The following is an 18,534-nucleotide window of genomic DNA, read 5'->3' as shown; positions in this document are numbered from 1 at the left end:
TTGAGACAAGTTGAATTTATCGTGTGTGCCTAAATTAATGATTTGTTAATAATGCCGACCAGCAGTGCTCATTAGCTTGTAAAACACAGCAGCATTTTTTTTTTACTATTATCTTGTTAATTCAGAAAAACAGATCTTTTTAGTTTTCAAGTGAATGTAATATGCTTACATACATTTGTGTGAATCTAAGAAAAATGTTTTCTTCTTAATTCAGGCTGACGTGCTTATTGGCCTCAGAAATTTTCTCATTCAAATTTATGCTTCATCCTTTCTGAACATCACACTGTTCAGAAATTACCGAGTTAAAATACCTTTTTGTTGTTGTTTTGTTTATTTTTCCCTACAGGAATTAATCACGGACCAGTGATAGCTGGTGTGATCGGCGCAAGAAAACCCCAGTATGATATCTGGGGCAACACAGTCAATGTAGCCAGTAGAATGGAGAGCACTGGGGAGCTGGGAAAAATCCAGGTACATTCAGCACAGACCAATGGATGCAAACAACTGTCTTTGAGTTGTTGGTCTGTAAACTCCTCTTTAGCTTTGCCCTGTAATTATAAAGTCTTAATAATAAAGTCGTAGTTAAAGATACAAAGTTCAATATTTATTTTAATGTTTATTTTATGGATGTGTCAGAGCTACAGGGCCGCACTGCTGGGTATCATTTTCACTTGTTGGTTAATAAGCGTAATAATGCTTCTGGAGTTTGCTGTGACAGAAAATTTTGCTGTAAGGAAGGTCCCAATTAAAAAAAAGAGATCTATTGTACGTTTGTAGTTAAAATTGTGCATCTTTCCGCTGCAGCTCTGCCTCTTTGCTTTACTTCCAGGTAACAGAAGAAACTTCTGGCGTGCTGCAGAACCTGGGTTACTCATGTGAGTGTCGAGGTCTCATCGATGTCAAGGGGAAAGGGGAGCTGAAGACTTTCTTTGTGTGCACTGACATGAGCAAGCAGCAAGGTATGGGGCTGAGCTGAGGCCTGCTGGCCACAGCCAACAGAACTGGAGACGGACTTATGCACACAAGTCAAACGTTTACAGACTTCTGCACATCACAGGCCTGACTTTAATGCAACTATGTGATGTTACTGAAAGAAAAAGGATTTAGAGCAACTGTTACATCACTGTGTGGTGGATGTCATGTTGGACCTTTAAGTCAGATCAGAAGATGATTGAGAAGATCGGTATGTGTAACCCCCGTGTTTTACTATTCACGAACACATTGACGTCCAGTGATATGTTACTTTTGTACTTCTTTTCTGTCTCTAACTCAAGATAGAAAAGAATAAGTATTATATTAAAAACAAATATGGTTGTTTATGAAGATGGCCATTGGTCCTTTAAAGTTGAAAAGATCAATATTTGAAAACCATCTTGTTTTCCTGTTTGAAAAGCAATGAATGCTTCACTCTGTTACTGTATAATGAGCAAGGCAATAGAAAGTGTTTGAACTGAGCTGTTCCAGTGTATAAGGACCCTTGCTAAAGAAAAACATATCAGGAAAATCCTCTTGCTCCCTTACACAGAACAAATTCAGCAAACAAAAAGGAGTTCCACTCTCTGGCAAAGTTGCAAATCTTTATTCATATTCTGATTAAGAATTAGGCACCCTTTAAGTTTGTGTTCACATCTTGCTTTTAGTAAGCTACTACCACAACTTTTTAAATATAACACATAAAACAGCCATGTGTTAAATTTAATTAAGAGTTTTTTTTCATATCAGGACATTTACCAGGTAAATACAACCTCAGGTGAACAGAACCTGACATATCAGTCATTTATTTTGCAGAAACTAAGCCAACAAGTAACCTAAAAACAGCCAGTCGTTCAGGTCGTCTGTCTGCAAAATAACCAGGACTGGAAAGATGGGCAGTCGTCTGAAATGTTTTCTGGTTTTGAAAAACCCTTTTCACTGTACAGTGGACTCCACATTGATTGGAAATAGCCTTATATCTCTTCCCAGGTTGATGGGCAGTAACTCCTCTAAGACTATTGCTGATGTCTTTCCTCCTTAGCATTGTGCTTACACATCTGAATGCTCCAGATCAATTCAGCTTTATTTGTATAGCGCCAGTTCACGGTGTAATGTCAAGGCAATTTAGCAGACGCAGTCCAATTCATTATAATTCATTGTAGTCCAATTATAATCTGTTCAAAAGAAATTCATTATATGATCCATATGAGGCCAATTTATAATAACTCAGGTCATTTAAACAAATTCATAAAGAATGACTGCCTATCTGAGGGGACGAACTATAAGTCTTCTCTCTGATTCGGTTCCCATCTTGACGATTCACTGTGGCGGTGACAGTGGAGAGGAAAACTCCCTCTTAACAGGAAGGAAAAACCTAAAGCAGAGGGGTCAACAAGCACCATAATTTTAAGCCAAGGATACATGCTGAAAAAGAACGGAGCGGGGAGGGAAAGCAGTGAACTTCTGCTTGCTGATGATCACTCAATCAGTTGCATTTGATTAGCAGCAAACGCTGTCTTGTTCCTGTTCATCTAAAGGTGCATTTACATAATTTTATGACGCGTTATTTACTGTCATGAAATGTAAAATTCAAGTTTTCTTTGTCACATGACTGTAAATACTAAGTTTTAGAAGGAGATGGATAAGTTTGCTTGATGAATGTATTCCATCTGATTATCCTGATCAGATTAAAATAAATATTGTTTGGCTGCCTGTTTCAATACGTGCTAGAACAGGTGAAATCTGTGATGCATGTCTTTAATGTGATCCAACAACCTGTATGCTGTAAATGTGTTTTTCTGGCTCCAGCTCAGATTATGTCCTGAACTGATCTGGATCGTTCTCTGTGGCTCTAAATCTTGATTTGTTTTGTTGCCTTATCCAAGACCAACATCTTGTCTGTAATTAATACATAATAATAATAACAGGAATAATAATGTATTGGTCTTTCTGTGAACAAATGTGACATTGACTTTTGTACAGTTACAAAATGTAATAAATGTTTTCCTAAGTCTGGTTCTTGCATATTAACACTTAAGAAACTGCAACATTTTCATAAAAAAAAGGTTTATTGATTGAAATGCATACAAATTTCACACAAAAAAAAAACCTTTTGTACAAAACTTAAGTTAATAAACAGAATGAGAGAGGTTGGAGCATCATTTTACAGCAACAAGTGGAACCGCATCTGGACTGAAGGACTACGTCTCCATTGGGTCGCTTGTTTCCTGCACTAAAAACATGGAAAGCATGTTGGACATTTTAAATCGTTTACAGCATTCCTATACGTTACATTCGGTGTGGCTTTTCTGTACAGCAGGTGTTTTACCTGTTGAGAGGTCTATGAGGGGCTCAGGAGGTACAGCGATGCCCATGGCCTTCCTGATGCCATAAATACTGCTGACGTCACATGGGGCTACTTGACCAGTCAGCGCAGCCAGATTTCCTGTCACCTTCTCAGCTGTAGAGGTATGAAAATGGACATAATGAAGACAGCAGACAATGTTGTTTTAGTCATGAGGTTGTGAAAGGGAGGTTACACAGATCAAGCTTTTCCTGGGAAGTGCAGGTTTGGAAATATTCGCACTTATTACATCAAAATTGAGAAACCTCTTATATTTCTGTAACAGAGTTCCCCAGTGATATAAATCAGATCACTGTCTGACTGCAAATTCTTGTTTTAAACTGCCAGACAAACCACACCTGTGTAAGATGAATACTGAGGAGGTAAATGAAGGGCTGTTTGAGGTCTACAGCTGGTGGCAAGGCTTGAGTCTGAGAACAAAGGGGCCCATGCATTGAGAGGCTCTTACCCAGCTCCAGCTCCTTGGCAGTTGGGGCCAGCAAGCAGATCATGTTTGGAGGCTGCTTGGCACTCAGACGTTCCTTCTGTACTTCCTGCAAGTCACGTAGGAGCTTTGTAGTCTCATCCAGTTTCTGCTGGAAGTGTAGGGCCTCTGTAATGGACACACTGTTATTACTTCCTCTGGGTTTCTCCAGTTACATGTACCTCATGGTTACCTCCATCACTGCTGGTTACACATGAACGTCTATTCTTCATACAGTCACACCAGCATCAGTGCTGCCATAAAGTTAATTGATGATGTGAGCAGAACATGTTAATTAGTTAAACTAGAATTACAACTGCAACACATTAGAGATGTTACAGTGTTTTTGGGTTTGTTTTGTTTTGGGTTTTTTTGTAAGACTTTTAAAGACCCAAGGACCAACTATTTAATATGAAGTTAGTTGGAGCTCTGAGTGTAAACAGTGAGAGGATCTACCCCCAGTTAGCTTCTTGGTCATCTGCAGGCCCGTAGCAGAGCGCAGCAAGTTCAGCCTGCTGGATGATTCAGACTCGACCTATGAGAGACAGAGAGGAAACAACATGTTTGATTAGATTAGATAATGCATTTCACACTGGACATCTGATGCATTCAGGGAACATTCAGCCCTTTTGAAGTCTTTTTTTTTTTTTTGCCACGCTGCTTCTTCATTCGAATAAGATCAAACCTAATCAACAATTGCAACGACTGGGATGAGAGTAAATTGGTGAACAGCCAACAACAGCAAACAGCAAGCACAGAAGGTTGCTGTGTGTCAGATGATGGGGGCCAGAGTTTTGGTTTCCTCTGCTGCTCTGAGGAGCGATTCAGCTCTGCAGCCAGTGGTGAAAGAAAACACAGTCCTCTCCAAATTTTCCCCAACTGCAGACCTTGAATGAGCAGCACCACTGTGTCTTGAAGGGAAATGTTCTTTCCATGTGAGGATGGATCACAGCTAACGGCAGGCCCCTGCTATGTTGACACAGCTGGTTGATACAGAAACCATCAGCAGAGGCCATCTATAACACAAATTAAATGAAGGATCCTCATACAGGGTGTAATGCAAGAACACGTGACAGGCTTTCCACTAAAGCAGCAGCACAGCAGGAGCTGATGAGGATGATTGGCTCCGGTTTTGTGTTACATAGCACACGCTGACTCTTGTCATTCTACACTTGTTGATGTCCATTTCCATTTCTACTGCACTGAATGATCTTGTGTAAAAAAAAAAAAAAAAAAAAAAAAAAAAAAAAGAATGTGCACGAGCTGTTTACAGCTTAAGACTGAATGGACTTTTATCACAGACTCTCACCTCCATGTCACCTTTGTCCTCTTGTGGATTTGCTGGCTCCTCTGCCTGTGAAAATGACAAAAAAGACAATTACTTTTTACCTCATCAACTGCAATTATTTTCCATTTTGTGCTGCTAAAATCTGTAGTAAGAAATGCTTACAACCGCTGTCTCCTTCAGGGTTCTTGAATGCTCTCCACTGGTCATTGCATCCAGAAGATTGTCTGCCAGTTTGTACATGTACTCGTCTGATTTGGCCAGGAACTCTGACAAGCTGCCAAGCAAACATAAAAGCACGTTTGGTACACAACTATTTTCTAACCCGAGGCAGCATTAAAACACCTAGATCAAGTTGTTGTATAAAAACACTGCTGAAACTTCCAGGAAATAAATTAATCTTCTACACAGCGAGACAGTGACATGCGGGGACATGCTGCCAACTAATCATACTTTCCCCTACATCTAAAAACAAAGTCAAGCGTGCTTTTCCACAAAAAAGAAAACGCTTCCAGGAAACAACAGGAGACACCAAGCAGTAACTAAAACCACTGTCATGGTCCAAGCCATAAAGACAAAAACATACAAACATATAACTTAAAAGGGAAAGAATCCAAATAGCTTCTATTTAACAAGTGTTTCTTTTATTCATACATTTTCCTCATTATTTCACAATTTGCTTATTTAACCCTGAATATTTTGAGTCATGTGAGACGCAGTAAACCTCAGCTGTATCCACTGTCCGGCAGCATCTACAGCTGGCAGCTCACCTCCTCTAGACTGAGTCAACCCAGTAAAAAAGAAGAACATCTGGAAAGTAATCAGTCAGGAATGCCTCAAATGACGTTATGCGTAAATCCCCCCAGAGCTCGAGTGTGCTTGTGGTCATGCTGTACATACCTGTCTGAGCCCTGCAGACTGGACTCCTCTCCATAGAAAGAGTAGATGAGGTCAGAGTCGTCCTTGCTGATGTTGGCGAAGCTGGAGTCGTAGGTGGGTCCGTATGAGGTGAACGGCCCGTAGTTAATGTAGGACACTGTGGCGGGGGTGTTACACACAAGAAAGCTCATTATTTGCTATATGAGCCTTAGATATTAGGAACATTAGGAGGGTAGAGGGGGTTGGAGCAGCACAGTACCAGGGGTGATCCTGTTCCTCTTGTCCTCCCTGAAACCCTGCAGTGTGTTCACGCCATTCTGCAGCCGATTGGACATCATGCCAAGTTTCACAGGACAGTAACCAGCATCTGCAGCAGCCCACAATCAGACCTTTTAGCACATTTCTTAAGCTCTCAAGCCTTTGCTTGCATCTAAACATTATGTTCATTTTCAGGTAGTCTGCCAAATATTTCCTAAATAATCAGCAGACTACCATTGTAATATCTGAGATTCTGTGGTAAGCTCAACATGTTTGTTAGTAGCTGCAATCACAAGATTGCAAATAGCTGAGAAAACCTATTTAAATCTTTTAATATTAAAGCTGAACTGTTGTAATCTCGGCTTTAAAATGGCTTTTATTAGGTTAAAAAGAGAGCTTATTTGCAGCTTTGTTTCGTAGTATGGATCAGGTACCACATAATTTTGAGTGAATATTTAAACTTTCCAAACAGGCTCACCTCCTGCTGCTGGATCAGCTGGGTTGAGGATACCGAGAGTGGTGGAGCCATCGGACCTCCGCCGTGCAAACTCCAACTACAAGACAAGTAAACTGTCAACCACTGCATGCAAAAAAAAAAACAAATCGCCTTCTGAATATGAGAATGTCTTTTTAGAAACACATGAAGGGACCATACTCATAACCATCACAGCTCAATGGGTCATGTTAACTTCTTCTGTTCGCATGTTGGCATTTAAAAATTACAGTGTTTGTAAAATTTGATGCAGTGATGAAAAAAAAAAAAAGCCTTTCTTGAGCTCATTCCTGATTTCTTACATCAGACTGCAGCACTCTGTTTGTCAGCTTTCCTCCAGACTCTTCGATGACCTTGCGCATTTCCTCAAGCTCCTGCTCTGCCTTTGCTGCTTCGTCCTTGGAGTCTTTGTCCTGTCTGCAAATGAAACATAAATTGAGAAATGGCAGATGAGACACTCTGACCATGGACCAAAAGGTTTTCACTTTGTAGTGACAACAAAAAAAAAAAATTAAAAATGTGCACAAAATGCAGCAGGGAGGAAATGTGCATGTGCTTTTCTTTTGATTAACCACCTACATGCTGCTTTTATTGCACACTTCACCTTCCTGTATGCTTTTTCTGACGCCAATAAACGTCATCAAGATTTTTCCTGTAAGATAGCTGAATGAAAAGCAGCATGGTAAAAAGCTTTCCGAGTCTGTTTCTCTGGTGGTGACTCATTTTCAAACAAGCAATTTCACTCAACAGCTTCTGTTCTATCAGGACGTGAAGCTGATGTAGAGGATCTACAGCCATGAGAGTAAACAAGACCCAGCATGTTGTTGGACATTCCTCACATTCTCTGACTCTAGCTTCACAGTAAAAAACCAAAACACACAAGAGTCAAGCTCAAGGGAAACCAAACTGTTTAATATCTGTGTGGGAACCTGTCTTCGTCAACATAATACATGCTGGTTCTGATTAGTTCACTCAGCTTTACAAGTATGACTGTGATGTAGACCATTTCATCCTCCACTTCAAATAGAGACATTTGCAACAGGCCGGTTGTCACATCAAGGGTTTGAGGTACCGAGTGTGTAACTATGGATATCATTGGCCTTGCGTGACGTCAACAAGTTAAAGCACCTGGGTGTGCTGGGCGTCTGGGAGCGCTCGCTGTTCTCCGTGCTTGTGGGTCCCTCCTTACTTTGGTCCAGGCTTGTGCCCCCTTGGTCCTCAGTCTTTAATGGCTGTTTGGCAGAGGGGTCAAGGCCAGACATGAAGTCTATGCTCTGCTTCAGGCTGTCCAACCTTTCCTGTTGGAGAGATAGAATATTTTTTCCCCTCACTTAGAAAAGAAAAGCAATCCTTTGAAAGATAATTTGATGTCTGCAACTGCCCCCATGTGTCATTACAAAAACCTAATCTAGTTTTGTTCAACATGCGCAAACTCAACGTGAAGCACAAAGCAAAAAATAATCCTGCTATTACAAGAAAGAACACATTACACATTTTTAAAACAAAAATCAAACTTGTGTCAGAATGCAGAAAATAATACAAAACCTACAAAATCATAATTAAGTCAGCACATCATGTTTCAGTAAGATTTAGTCACTTCTATCCTCCACAGCAATCCTTAATCCTAAACACCAATATGATAATTCCTGTCAGAAAACATTTATTTGAATGATTTTACCTCCCCAGTCCTGAAACTGGTTAAAATACAATTTCCAATGGCTGAAATTAAATCATCAAATAATATAAAAACTATGTAAAAGTAGATAGTTTAGAATTAAGTGCTTGCATTGGTTGCCAGCGAGCTTTCTGTGCTCTCCAACTTTTAAATGCTCAAATGTTTCACTGTAGATTAAGCCTGTCACTTAAATGAACAAAAACAGGAGCTCAAAACCGAATAGTACATGTAACTTTAGTGAGACAGGAAAACCACCACTTTATAGGGTTTAACATCATGATAAAACACTGACATCTTCTGGCACACATAGATCTATTTATGTAAACGCTATCTAGATTTGAATTAGAAGTGTGTGTGTGTGTGTATATATACATATATATATATATATATATATATATATACACACACATATATATATATATATATATATATATATATATATATATATATACATACATATATAAATAAAATAACCAGGTATCACTATTAAAAAGTCATCTGTTAGCATCTGAAGCAAACAGGCTTGGCATCTTGTGAAAAACCCACAAGCAGCAAAAGATGAATATCAAAATATGTATTTAGTACATAGTGGGGAATTCTAAGCATGTGGTGAAGTGATAACAAAAAGAAATGTTGCTTTGAGTTACCTGGCTCAGGATCTTCATACCAGAGTGTAACAGCTTTCGAGCTGCTTTATGGTAGATTGTCTCCGGTTTGTTGTAAATCATGGCATTTTCACACATAATCCTGAAATCCATCTGCAGCAACAACACATCTGATGTCAAACATTCGTCAGAGAACAAAGCAATATCTATGAATTAAAACACTTTCAAAATATGCTAAAACCTTTTCAGCATGACAGAAGTAATGCCTGGCAACCAGAGATGTTGTTTTGGTTTGACATTCACCAACATGAGCAGTACTTAAGAGGTTTTAGTTATATTTAGGTTCTTCCAAAATGGATTTATAAATGTCTCAAACAATGATTTACATACTTTGAGTTCATCCAAGGACCGGTAGCACTCTTTCTTTACTTTTTCCTTCATTGTGCTGAAGTCCATAGGGCGTTTAATAATCAAAGAGTAGCCAGGAGCAATAAGGTCTGTCACCGGAAATGAGAAGAAAGCACTGGGGTCTTTCCTGTAAACCAAACATGGTCTTTAGTCGCAGTCACACCAAAAATACACTAAACACTACATAAACAGCAAAACCCATCATGCGTGGATAGTTAGAACAATTCCTCATGTTGTAAGAGGATTTGCTGCTCTACATGAAATATCTGATCCAAAATTATCCAGGGTCAATAGGTGACCAGAGCTTCACCTTTGAAGCTGCCTGATGAGCTGGTTCAAAGCTTCCTGCAAAGGAGTCTGCTCTTTTGCTGCAACAAAGAACAATAAATTCATCCACATTTTAGAGAAGGCTTAAGCATACATCTTCAAATAAACTGTGGGTATTTTTAACACTACCTTCCAATTTATCCAGCTCTGTACGAATAGGAGTTCTTCGCTGCTCTCTGTCATCATTTTCTCCATCCTGTCCTTTTTTCTTCTTAGTCATCTAACATTGAAGAAAAAAGAAGTCAATAAAAACAAAATGCACGCTTTTAGAGAATTACACATTCCCCCTTCTCTTCTACCTCAAATGAATAGGTGTCTTTAAAGACTTTACCCTTTTCTTTCCTTTATCATCCTCTGGTGTCCCGAAGCTCCTGTCTTTATCCTTCTTTTTCTTCTTCTTCTTGTCTTTGGGTTTGTCGGAGTCCGCGGTTTGTTCATCATAAAAAGTGTCTAAGCTCGAGCTTCCCGTCGTCACTTCGTTCCCGGACACTTTCAGCACGATCTTCAGTGGTTTCTCTCCATATTCTGTAAGCAAATAATCAATCAATATGCATGAAAAGGTCAGGTTAGCTCACTGTGCTAACAGATCCTTGACAGCTCAGGGATGTCATTAGCACTACAAGCTAACTGTTATCGCGCAACTCTAGCTCGACGGTGTATTTCATTCTCTTGTTGCTAACCTGTTATTGGATCCCAGTGTATTAATTTAACGCACACTGAAATCAGTTCGATATCTTGATTAGCATAGGGATAGTTAGCGAACAAACCAGTTAACTTAGCTACCTAACACTGTACCAAAACGGTTACCAAGCGGCAAACAAGAAGTCCAGTCTATTTGTTTAAAAACTAATAAATAAACGGTTTATGTGGATAAATGGTCGAATTGACTGAAGCAAAATACCTTCATATCCGTGTTTTTCGGATTTGTGCTTTTTGTGCTTCTTTCCCATTGTTTGTATTTTGATCAGGCACCGGCCAGTAGAGCTAAACAGATGGTAGCGGAAAGACTAACTGGGAGTGGAGAAAACTTTTAGCGCCATCTATCGGTTTGGCGGTAATTACATATGACATTACCGACACCCTTCCAGCCGGGAGGTGGCGGAAAAGACTTTAAATTAAACTTCAGTTCTGGTGTTGGCTCAGCAGAACAGTATTTCTGATAATATCTTCGTTTAATCTCGAATTTAAATGCTATTCCTCGGTTTAAATAAACAACACTCATCAAGAAGACCAGGAGTTCATGTGCCAGTGCACTGGTAAATCCATTTAACTTGGGATGCCTGTATATTCTTCTGTTAGTAAGCAAAAGCAGAATAACGGAAATTAGTTCAACTTCACTGCTACCAAGCAACATAGTAAAGGGGAAACGATTACCCTGATGAGGACCGCAAGTCAAAACATGTAGGTCTGATAATTAAACTGACTGTACACAGCAAGGGTGGCAGATTAGGCTCACCCATTATAATGTTACTTCCTCTTCATTTGCATTGTTAAATAAATACTACATGTGTTAGGACATATTAGCAATGCTGACATATTAGTAAAATGCAGCATACAAACAGCAGGAAAATAAATTAAGTAGCATACATTTCTAGTGCATACACACACTTGTGGTGAATTCTCCAGACAATTACCTGTTTCATTCACAAATGAGCTCATTTACACATTTCCAAACTTCGTAATACAGAGCTGGCTGGGTAAAGTTTGTTCAAAGTCCCATCTATATGATGCGGACAGCAGTGTTTCCACATACATCTCACTGTGGAAAATGGAAATTTCAGGGCTGGAGTGCAGGTGTGAAATTGTCTTTAGACAGCCTTCTCTTAGACATTCATGTTGTGTATTAGCTAACATACCTTTGCATCTATGGCCTCTTTTGTAGCTTTAATTCAAAAGTGAATTCACAGAATCTTGTCCAAATTAACCAGTCTAATTTCCAAAGGGAAATCAGTGACACTTAGTTGGATTTGAGCTTCACAGGACTGTAGAGTCCAGAGCTTGCTTGCCTGCCTGCCTGTCTGTCTGTCCTTCTGTCTGCTTGCCTTGCAGAGCTGTTATGCTCTGTTAAATCGGCGCACATTGTACTGGCTGATGAATGACAGATGTTTTATTCATGGAAGAAAGATAGTGTACATTCTTTGAAGCACATTCCAGGTTTTATGAAAAGGGCAAAGGATGGGGGCAGAAGGTTTGAAAGGAATGAAGATTGACTGAATTCATCATTTCAGCCATTCCTGTCTTCACATGAAGAGGTGTTTCTGACAGTCTGTTGATATTCGAGTCTGCTATCGGAGCAAACCCATACCCAACAAGTTATGTTCTGATCTGTGTTATGAAATACCAGCCTCATAGTGCATGCTTCACATACATTTGGAATATCTGACTGGTACTCTGATGGACATATTATTAATTTCATATATTTGAAAATCAAGTTTAAGGAGAAAAATAATAGACAAGGTATAAAATTCAACGCACACACACAAGTTCTTGAAACTTTACATTTTGAGTGACTTCAGATCCTGGAAGGTCCAGTTAACTTTCATATTCACATTCTCAGTAGTCATCAATGTACAACCATTTATGGGGAATTTCACCACAATCACTCAGTCAATCACCCTAGACCAGAACAAGTAGGAACCCACAATGAATTTAACAGTTAAAAGTTTGTGTCCTGTACAGATTTATCTGGACCGTCTTCCCCTCTACAGCTCCACAGAGGCCGTGGGATCCAACTGCTTCAGTCCAGCTACGGAGCTGCACACGTGTTGGAAGTCCATGGATTAAAAGGAGATCAGTTACACCAAATGGGGTTAACAAATGGCAGATGTTGTGAAATTCATTATCCTCTGTCACAACAGAGGGGGTACAGGGACCCAGAGACTGTTTCCACATAAAAGCAGTGTCCCAACAAAACCATGGGAAACCGCTTCCCCCTCTGCAGACAGGATGGAACTGGCATGTTTTTGTGTTTGCACATACACACAACAAAAATACAAATAGGCATAACAAAAGCTGGCTTTGAACAGTTTTATCTGTCTCACACATGGGCTGACTGAACCAGCATTTTAGATAAAATGTGGTGTTTGGACTAAACCAGAACACTGCAGTCATTAAAGATTTTTTTTTCTCTAAAGTTTTGGGACAATGAAGTTTGACTTAAGTTGGAAAATGTTGTCAAGCACATGCTGGTCAGAGATGTTTCTATGTGTCTTATCTTCCATATTTGTACTTGGAAGTTTATCAGAACTGAACCACACACTGATTTATTGGAACACCTGTTTTCTGCAGTTTCTTTCTTCTCTGTATTCTTGACATTTGCACAGATCATTCATCTGGTTTTCTGGATTTTAAAGTTAAGAGATAATTACATCCAACTTAAAACCTGTGACAAATGGAAATTAATAACGTGTGTCCTCGTGGGTTGATATGAGAATATAGCATGAAATATGGCCAAAGAAGAAGATTCTTTTCACTCGAAGTTGTCAGCGCGCTGCTCAGATGTGACAGATGAAATGTTTGGGGTCATTACAACTGTCAGCGCCGAACGGGTTTGAAGATGTAACCAGCCATCACAAGTAAGTCAGACAGAAACATCAAAGAGGAGAAGCCAATCATTCTGCCTCAGTGTTTTTCTCCCGCCTGCCAGTCTGTCATGGCAACATCTTTGAGCATCACTCACTCATCCCCGTCAAAGCGTAATGTGCATGGCGACTCTATTTTTATCTGCAACCAAAAACACTTCATGTCACCGGTGGGTCTCATTGTCAATTTTTACAGCTCGCCGCTGGCTCTGTGGGGTTCCTGTTCTGTGGTCCTCTGACATCCTGCACAGGTATGTGGATGAAGCCCTGGGATGATTTTGTGCAGTAACATCCGTAACATCCATGCATTTAGTGTAACGCCGCGACTACAAAAAGGGTTTTATATATAAAAAATACTCAAAGCAGCCCCCTGTGCACAAATAAATGTGGTAGTAAACAAAAAACGAAGTGACATGAGAAAGATCCCCTGCCAAAATCAGCACCGCAGACCAGGGACCAACTCAACTCCAACTATTTAAAGTTCCTCGTGTTCTTATTAGCATGTCCCTTCTCCCATTTTAGCTGCAGTGTTCTCTGATCCCGTTGCTCTAATGTATATTTCACTGAGCTTGCTTAATGTTTTTGTAGCATTATGTCACTCTCTTCTTTAAGCTACTTGATGTATTATTCTGCTTCTGAAAACTCTATTATAACTTCTTTTTTTCTTTTTAAAAGAAGGCCGATCTGATTCGCGACTCTACAGGGGCCGATTGTTGGGAGCTGTCTCTGTGTATATTCACAGGGCACACGTATCAAAATGCTTACATGCACCATAAATTTGGAAATGTGTGAGCGTGAGCACATGAGACAGGACAAACAAGGTGGGAGGAAAAGCAAGTGGAGGTTGGGATGTGTGTGAGGGTTTGGAGGGGGGCTGATTTTTGTTGATCTGAGTCTTTATTCTCTGCAAGCCTCTGAAGATAGTGGTCCTGGGGTGGGAAAAATACACAAGGGAAATGTGTTCAAAGCTTTCGAGCTTGGTGACGATCCTTCGTCAGATCTTTAGCCGTTTGAAAAGTTCATATAAACTGAAAGACAGCCGCTGGGAAATGGTCTTTGCAAACTCAATGAGAGTTTATCATCTCAACACAGGAAGAGGCAGTGTTTGAGGTGGAAACACGCTGCCTATAATCTCATTCTACTTCAGAGGTTTATCAGGGACCCCTCGCACCTCAAAAAACCGGTGTACCAGCATGGTCCTTAAACAAGAAATCTCAGAACTGAAGCTGTTATGCACCTTGGCTTAGAACTCCCCCTAAAAAAAAAAAAAAATCTGTACAGCTGCCATTTATGTCCTTTTAATTGCTGAACATAATGACAAAACTCACCATTTGCCCTTTGAGTAAAGTTAATTAGACAAAGCTCACTGGCTGGAAAAACACATTGAATTCAATTTTATGTGTATGGCATTAATTCAAAGTCATCAAGGCACTTCACAGACACTGCCAATTCAGTAGTAGTCCAATTATAAATTAAATCCATATTCTGTAGTCCAATCTATAACTGTGTTCATACAAGCCAGTTCATAATAATAACTGTCAAGCTAAGTAAACTGATGGATTGCACCAAAGCTTCTCTTTGATTTCATAACTAGGTTATTGCATTACCTAGTATAATATTTGTATACTAGTTAAAATGCAAGTTACATTATCTAAATGTAACTTGCATTTTAATATAATGCCCAATCGGACACATAGACATGTCCTGTTCTCTACTCAGACACCATGCCAAAGAATTTTCAGGTTTGAGGTGCATACAGTCCCGTCCTGATCATGCAAATTTAATTAGACAAAGACAACACATGTAAACACATACTGCAGTTTTAGATGGTTTTTATTATTAAGGGAGAAAAAAAAAAGTGTGAAAAAGTGATTGCTCCTTAAATCTAATAACTGGTTGGGCCAACCTTGGCAGCAACAACTGCAATCTAGTGATGTTATGCTCGAGCCTGTCTGCTCAAGCATGCATCAAACATATGACACAAAAATGTCACAAGCATTGTTCCGATACGTTGGTTCAGCATGACCAAAGTCACATGACCACACCAACCGAGGCCTCGGTATGACATATGCATGTCAAGCTGCTTCCGGGGATTTTGAAAGGATTGAAGTTGTTAATCAGTAAATGCTTTCAAATGGATTAAATTATCTGAAATATTTAAGTGTGACAAACATGGAAAGAAAAAAAAATCAGGAAGGAGGCAAACACTTTCACTCCACTGTATGTGAAGAGTAACTGTAAAGAAAGTCCAGTTTTAATTCTCTGCACATTCTTCAGTGATTCTCTGGTATGTGAATATTTCTGATGAGATACTGTCCTTAGTCCTGCTTTTGTTTAATGAGATGGTTGTTAGTAGTTTAATGGTCTCAGTCCAGGGTTTCACATCTTTAAAACAGCATGATAATAAACTATAGTCCAATTTAGAGTGAAACAGAATGTAAAGAAGGGTATGCTTTAGATCACCAACTCTGGACCTCTTGAGCCAGTGTCCTGCAGATTTTCATTAGTCCAAGTTGCAGCACACCTGACTCAAATAATGGGTCATTAAGAGGCTGGTCCAGCACTTTTTTCTTTCAGACATTGCATGATGATCTGATTAGTGGAAAGATGCGTTCCAACAGATTGTACCTGTGGCAGAATCCATCTACCTCTCTCAAGCTTAAACAGCACCTAAAGCTAAGAGCGCTGAATTTAAGTGACCATCAGGTATATGAAAATGTTATCAGTCACGTGTATGTATGTGTGTTCACATTTATAACATATTTAAAGATGGATTTTTTTATTTGCACTTTTTTCCAACAGATCTTTGAGCTACAGAGGGTGATTGAGGAGGTCACAGGTCTAGGAGCCAGGATAAAGAAAGGGGAGATGAAGCTTCTGGACTTCGTATTTGATGTCATGCTCCCAGAGCTAATATGGTCAGTTTTGCTGGCTTGGGAAATGGAAGTAAATTATTGGTTGAGTGTTGGTCAATATTTTATTCATCTGAAACTTGTAAGAAAAAAACAAACAAACATAAAAGTGAATTCTTTAGAGCACCACATAGTATTATTGGATCATTTAACTGTTTTTCAGATCCTGATAAGCATTCTGGACGATGAAGGACTGACCTGGCTACAAGCTGAGTTCATAATGGCTAGTGGGAGACTTTTTAAGTGTAAACCTGCATTTTGTTTATTCATTGTTCGTTTTTGACTAAATTTGAAATATTCAGTTTTATTTGCTCATCATTTTTGTTAAAGCTTTTGCCTTTTTTTCTTTGTTCTTAAAAGATTTAATAAAGTTAACTGCAAATATGAGAACTCCTAAGTTAGTTTCTTAATGTTATCAGTGTGATGGTGTCAACAAAATACTTGATTAATCCCAAAAAGTTATTTTGATGTTGTGACAGGGTGTTTGTTTTATTAAGGAAACAATTATGATGATGATGAATTACTTAGTCCAGAGGACGATGGCTACTGGCTCTAATGATCTTATACTTTTCTGCGTTCAAGCAGTGTTGTGTAGAGTGTGTGCAGTTATCCTTTATGTCCAACAGCTTATGCAGTATTTTCCTCTGGACAGTCACACCTCCCTTACCTCCAGAACTAATCAGTTTGATCACTTTCTTTAGGGCTCAGGTTCTGGTTCTGCTGCCCCAGCAGATCCTGGAAAGCAGATTGCACTTTCTACAACAGACTTACAGAAGACATAAAACAGTCAGACATTGAATGATTTTAACTTCCTTAAGAAGTACACTCAGTCCTTTCCTCTAGACAACTCTACTCTAGGCTACTCAATTTGGGCCCACAAGGGACACAGCCTTGCAGGTTTTCAATGTCTCCCTACGGCAACACACCAGACTCAAATTAAATGGGTCCAACAGCCTCTGAGTTCTGTCCAATGACTCATTAATTTTAGTCAGCTGTTTTGAAGCTGGGAATCCAGGGAGGTATCTTCCTGGAATTTATGGAGCTTCACACAACAGAGCAGCTGAATTTTATCAAAAGCACTTGAGAAAATGGAGAAAATGATCCTCAAAGTGCTGCCTGATTGGTCCAGGTGAGAGTGGCCTCTGAAGCAGGTAGATGATGCCGTCTTCAACACCAAGAATAATATGATAAAATTGTAATTGGTCCTGAAAGTTGTTGACTTGCTTGGAGGTGAGTTGATAAAAGTCCAAAGGACTGATATGTTCTGAAGTTGGGTTTAACTGGATTACAGGAATAAAATGCAAACAATATGAAAATGCAATGGTTACCTGGATACCATGTCTTTTATTTATATATATATATATATATGTATATTTATATATATATATATCTATATATATAGATATATATATATATCTATATATAGATATATATATATCTATATATATCTATATATATATATATATAGATATATATTACATACTATTCACTACTAAGTTAGGAATATTCAACTTTCTGGTGAAATTGACACAAAATGTCCATAGTTCACAATACAATGATAGATCATGAATGTAAGACATTTAGGTACAATCATGAAATGGTAATTCCTTCAAAACAATTTATAGAAAGAACAGTTAACAGTATATGCAACATAAATAGTGTCATGGGTTCGGTGTCAGCTCGGTCTGATGGTGTCTAAATAGGACTGTTTACATACAAACTGCCATTGACCCAGAATATCTGAGGGTACATTCATGGTTCAGACACTTCTTTTGGTTTATTTGTGGTTAATAATCTTATTGATGAGCAAGATGTTGTGCAATAAATACATAAGTTTATCAATAAAGGTTATAGTGCAACATAGATACATTCTGACATCATACAAAAGCCAAATATCCTTAACTTATATATGTATTTGTTATATTTATGTTATGTAAATATTGAAATGTTTTAATACTTGAATGAGCATATTGGAGAGCAGTAAAGATACATGTGTTCATTAAATGTCAGTTTTGAAGTATTTCAAGAGTATTAATGACAGTCAACTATGATTGTTTCATGTTTGATTCAAGATGAATTACATTCTCTTATGGATGCGATGGTGTATGAAAAGTGTGTTTTGCTGCTTAATTTAAGCAGGCCTTTTAAATCTGAGAAATATAATGATTGTGATAATAATAGGCCGAATAATAATTATCTTTAGTATTAAACGGACAACCACATCTACTTTTGACTTAAACATTGATATTTTTTCCTTTCATTATATAATCCACTTACTGTAAACAAACACTGTTGAACATCTGTCGTAGCA

General features: G+C 38.8%; 2 protein-coding genes across 8 annotated transcripts in view; one reads left to right on the top strand and one right to left on the bottom strand.

Moving 5' to 3' along the window:
- adcy7 (adenylate cyclase 7) overlaps positions 1-2,984 on the top strand; it is a 77,993-nt gene extending 75,009 nt beyond the window's left edge. For all 6 annotated transcript variants that reach the window (XM_041984095.1, XM_041984109.1, XM_041984119.1 and 3 more), the window contains 2 exons: positions 347-471; positions 830-2,984. In XM_041984095.1, the coding sequence (XP_041840029.1) occupies positions 347-471; positions 830-976 (272 nt within the window). In that variant the 3' untranslated portion in view covers positions 977-2,984. The remainder of the gene's footprint in view (positions 1-346; positions 472-829) is intronic.
- Positions 2,985-3,022: 38 nt separating this feature from the next.
- brd7 (bromodomain containing 7) lies at positions 3,023-10,756 on the bottom strand. Of its 2 annotated transcripts, none has more exons than XM_041984148.1 (17): positions 10,632-10,756; positions 10,062-10,255; positions 9,860-9,950; positions 9,714-9,771; positions 9,386-9,530; positions 9,038-9,148; positions 7,844-8,013; positions 7,018-7,132; positions 6,701-6,776; positions 6,224-6,331; positions 5,986-6,121; positions 5,251-5,362; positions 5,110-5,154; positions 4,257-4,335; positions 3,786-3,929; positions 3,302-3,433; positions 3,023-3,205 (listed from the first exon to the last, which is right to left on the bottom strand). In XM_041984148.1, exons 1-17 carry the CDS (start codon positions 10,678-10,680, stop codon positions 3,174-3,176), a joined length of 1,797 nt encoding a protein of 598 aa, XP_041840082.1. In that variant the 5' UTR covers positions 10,681-10,756; the 3' UTR covers positions 3,023-3,173. The 2 variants fall into 2 exon arrangements, with proteins under 2 accessions (XP_041840082.1, XP_041840073.1); XM_041984139.1 differs by having other exon boundaries at positions 3,023-3,200.
- Between the last annotated feature and the right edge of the window lie 7,778 nt (positions 10,757-18,534).

The sequence above is a fragment of the Melanotaenia boesemani genome, chromosome 1 (genome assembly GCF_017639745.1).
Source record: "Melanotaenia boesemani isolate fMelBoe1 chromosome 1, fMelBoe1.pri, whole genome shotgun sequence".
Taxonomy (NCBI): Eukaryota; Metazoa; Chordata; class Actinopteri; order Atheriniformes; family Melanotaeniidae; genus Melanotaenia; species Melanotaenia boesemani.
Note: the sequence above shows the minus strand (reverse complement) of the source record. Positions and strands in the feature narration are given on the sequence as shown.

Excerpts from the sequence above, each read along its gene's own strand:
- brd7 (XM_041984139.1), bottom strand. The coding sequence starts at position 10,680 with ATGGGAAAGAAGCACAAAAAGCACAAATCCGAAAAACACGGATATGAA. Across the intron at positions 5,155-5,250 it reads CCCTGAAGGAGACAGCGGTT|GCAGAGGAGCCAGCAAATCC; the intron begins GTAAGCATTTCT and ends TCATTTTCACAG. Across the intron at positions 4,336-5,109 it reads AGGACAAAGGTGACATGGAG|GTCGAGTCTGAATCATCCAG; the intron begins GTGAGAGTCTGT and ends TGTCTCTCATAG.